The sequence below is a fragment of the Lathyrus oleraceus genome, chromosome 5 (genome assembly GCF_024323335.1).
Source record: "Lathyrus oleraceus cultivar Zhongwan6 chromosome 5, CAAS_Psat_ZW6_1.0, whole genome shotgun sequence".
NCBI lineage: Eukaryota > Viridiplantae > Streptophyta > Magnoliopsida > Fabales > Fabaceae > Lathyrus > Lathyrus oleraceus.
Window position 1 is genome coordinate 564885080 of NC_066583.1, and position 3585 is coordinate 564888664.

Below are 3585 nucleotides of genomic sequence, written 5' to 3' on the forward strand. Positions count from 1 at the left end.
TTAGGCAAGTCATAATTTTATCATTAAACTCGATCGATAATGTAACACATGAGTTGCGATCTTTTGTTAAAATGGTTTCTCAATACTGAATGCGTGTTTCGTTTCGTACGACAATGACAACTAAATAGACATGACAAGTTAAGATGTGCTTCTTGAATAAGAATAAAACATTTCACCACGATTGCTTAAACCAACTGTGGTGATATCTCATTTATTTTGTTTAATGTTACACTAGTTTTTAACCATTTAAAAATTTAAAAAAATGGGAAATATTTCACCACGGTTGGTTTAATCAATCGTAGTGAAACTTGGATAAATTTTATATTAAAAATAAATAAAAAAGAAAGTTGTCAGTTTTAAAAAAAAAAAAAAAGAGGTAAATAATATCACCATAGTTCGAATGTCCAACCGTAGTGGCATCAAGATTATATTTAATTTAAAAATAAATAAAGAAAAAGGCACCGAGATTCATAAATTTGTTGACACTGAGATTCGAATTCATGCATTTTATGAAATTTCACCACGATTGTTATGTCTAACTGTGATAAAATGTTAACTGTTTTTAATTAAAAAAATAAATTAATGGCATCTGATTTTGAAGATGTCACCATAATCTTTCAATGAATCGTATTAAAATATAAGTTTTAGTATTTTTTTTTAGTAGTGTATCTAAAGTTGAATGAAAAAAAATAAAAAATGTGTTTAAGAGAAATGGTTGAAAAATATTAATTCAATAAGTTTTTAACAAATGAGGTACCCAAATGATTATTTTTAAAATTATTAGAACGAAATGAACCTTAGAAAATAGTCACTCCATTTTCATTGTCCCTACTGTTACACATATGCTTGTATATATATATCCTCTTGTTCGTTCCACTTCATAATCCTCTTTTTTAACATTCTCACATAATCCTATAACACTTTAACACTTTCTCGTTTACTAACATGTCTACTTCTCTTGATTATGATCTCTCACAAAAAAACAAAAAAGCTCTTGACATCATAGAACATATTACTACACACGCATATGAAATCCAAAAGAAAGTCTTAGCTGAAATTCTGTCTCATAATGCAAATGTTGAGTATTTACAAAGACATGGTCTCAATGGCCAAATAGATAGTGAAACCTTCAAGAAACTTCTTCCTGTCATAACCTATGAAGATATTCAAAATGATATTAACCGTATTGTCAATGGTGATACTTCTTCAATCCTCACTGCCAACCCCGTTTCACACTTTCTCCTTAGGTACTTTTAACTAATTGATCTTCAATCTCGTTTATGTTATTTGGTTTTTGTCTAGAAAATTTAGATTATGTATTTTTTCATTTGGAATTTTTTTTCTTGTTTTAGATGAAAAACTCAATCCTCTTAATATTAATTTGCTTGTTTTGGTTTCTTTTTGGCGATTTCAGCTCAGGAACATCTGGTGGTAAGACGAAGTTGATACCAACAACAGAAGAAGATTTTGGAAGAAGATCTTTACTATATAGTCTATTGATGCCAATAATGAATCAATTTGTTCCTGACCTAGATAAAGGAAAAGGAATGTACCTAATGTTTATAAGAAATGAATCTGAAACACCAGGAGGCATTAAAGCTAGTACATCCCTCACAACATATTACAAAAGTTCTTATTTTATAAACAGACCTTACAATCCATACACAAACTTCACTAGTCCAAATGAAACTATTCTTTGTGTTGACTCATACCAAAGTATGTATTCACAACTTCTATGTGGTCTTTGTCAAAACAAGGAAGTCTTTCGTATCGGTGCTGTTTTCGCTTCGGGTCTCATTCGGGCCATTGGGTTCATCGAGAAAAATTGGTCACTTTTTTGCGATGATATAAGAACAGGAACAATTAATCCTCTCATCACTGACATTTCAGTGAGAGAGGCTGTTATGAAAATTCTTAAATCTGACAAAAATCTTGCTGATTTTATCCATAGTGAGTGTAGCAAGGGTTCTTGGCAAGGAATTATAAATAGGTTGTGGCCTAATACTAAGTATGTTGATGTTATTGTGACAGGATCAATGTCACAGTATATTCCTACTTTGGATTATTATAGTAATGGTCTTCCACTTGTTTGTACTATGTATGCTGCTAGTGAATGTCTCTTTGGTGTTAACCTTAATCCTCTTTGTAAACCTTGTCATGTGTCTTATACCCTTATCCCTACCATGTGCTACTATGAATTCTTACCGGTTAATAGAAGTAATAACGATTCTCTAAATGAGAAGGAAAAGCAAGAGCTGGTGGATCTTGTTGATGTCAAGCTTGATCAAGAATATGAGCTTGTTGTTACCACTTATGCTGGTGAGTAAAATTATTTGCGGGGACTAAAAATATTTATGGGTTTACTAATGAACATGTCGTGACAATTGCAGGACTTTATAGGTACAAAGTGGGAGATGTATTGAAAGTGACTGGATTCAAAAACAAGGCACCTCAATTCGAATTTGTATGCAGAAAAAACGTTGTTCTAAGCATAGATTTAGACAAAACAGACGAAGTTGAGCTACAAAATGCAATAAAAAATGCGGCCACACATTTAGCACCATATGATGCAGATGTAGCAGAGTACACTAGTTATGCAGACACAAGATCAATTCCAGGACACTATGTGTTGTATTGGGAATTAAATCTTAAAGGGTCAACAACAATTCCAGATTGTGTTTATGAAGATTGTTGTTTAACTATTGAAGATTCACTTAACAGTACTTATCGACAAGGTCGCGTTTTAGAGAAATCAATTGGGGCACTTGAGATTAAGATTGTGGAGCAGGGGACATTTGATAAACTTATGGATTATGCTATTAGTTGTGGAGCTTCAATAAATCAATACAAAACTCCTAGGTGTGTCAAATCTGCACCTGTTGTGGAGCTTTTGGAGTCAGGAGTTATGGCAGAGTATTTTAGTCCTAAATGTCCACAATGGGTTCCTGGTCCTAAGGAATGGATTAATAGTTAGAATTTAAAAGAGTGGTTATGTGGTAAGACAAGTTTCTTGGTTGTTCATATGTGGTTATGTTAATATGGACATCTTAGAGGTTGCTCTAATTATAATAAAGTTATTCATGTTTGTATGTTTCTTTAGATCCATTGTTTGTTCAACTTTGAGTTGGGTCTGGTGCTTGCATAATCCACAGTGATCCTATTATTCATGTTTAAATAAATTTAGCATTATTAGCACTACTACTTGCGTTTGTTTCTTTTCAATAATGTACCTATGTTTCGTATAATATATTTTTTTTCAAGTAGTCTAGTAGTTGGAAATAAATGCTATCTTGTGTGACCATTAGATAGCATCTTTATTTTATAAGTGTTCTTAAGTTTTATCTTTCATATAATATTTCATATCTATTATAATATGGTTAAATAAATGTTTGGTTCCTATAAATATTTTAAATTTTATTTTTAGTCCCTCTAAATATTCTCTTCAAACAATAGTCTCTATAAATTTTTTAATCCATAAATTTCGTCTTTCCTGTTAGTTTTACTAACGGTGGCGTATTTGGAACTAATTTCATTTACAAACGTGGATTAATTTATTCATTATTTGTCAAATTGGATGTTGATACT

General features: G+C 31.4%; 1 protein-coding gene across 1 annotated transcript; it reads left to right on the forward strand.

The window, feature by feature from the left end:
- Positions 1-887: 887 nt before the first annotated feature.
- On the forward strand, positions 888-3093 carry LOC127086471 (indole-3-acetic acid-amido synthetase GH3.6). The gene is made up of 3 exons (XM_051027242.1): positions 888-1247; positions 1415-2319; positions 2391-3093. The coding sequence occupies exons 1-3, from the start codon at positions 946-948 to the stop codon at positions 2972-2974; spliced, it is 1791 nt and encodes a 596-aa protein (XP_050883199.1). The 5' UTR covers positions 888-945; the 3' UTR covers positions 2975-3093.
- The last annotated feature ends 492 nt before the right edge of the window (positions 3094-3585 follow it).

Excerpts from the sequence above, each read along its gene's own strand:
- LOC127086471 (XM_051027242.1), top strand. The coding sequence starts at position 946 with ATGTCTACTTCTCTTGATTATGATCTCTCACAAAAAAACAAAAAAGCT. Across the intron at positions 1,248-1,414 it reads GTTTCACACTTTCTCCTTAG|CTCAGGAACATCTGGTGGTA; the intron begins GTACTTTTAACT and ends TGGCGATTTCAG. Across the intron at positions 2,320-2,390 it reads TGTTGTTACCACTTATGCTG|GACTTTATAGGTACAAAGTG; the intron begins GTGAGTAAAATT and ends TGACAATTGCAG.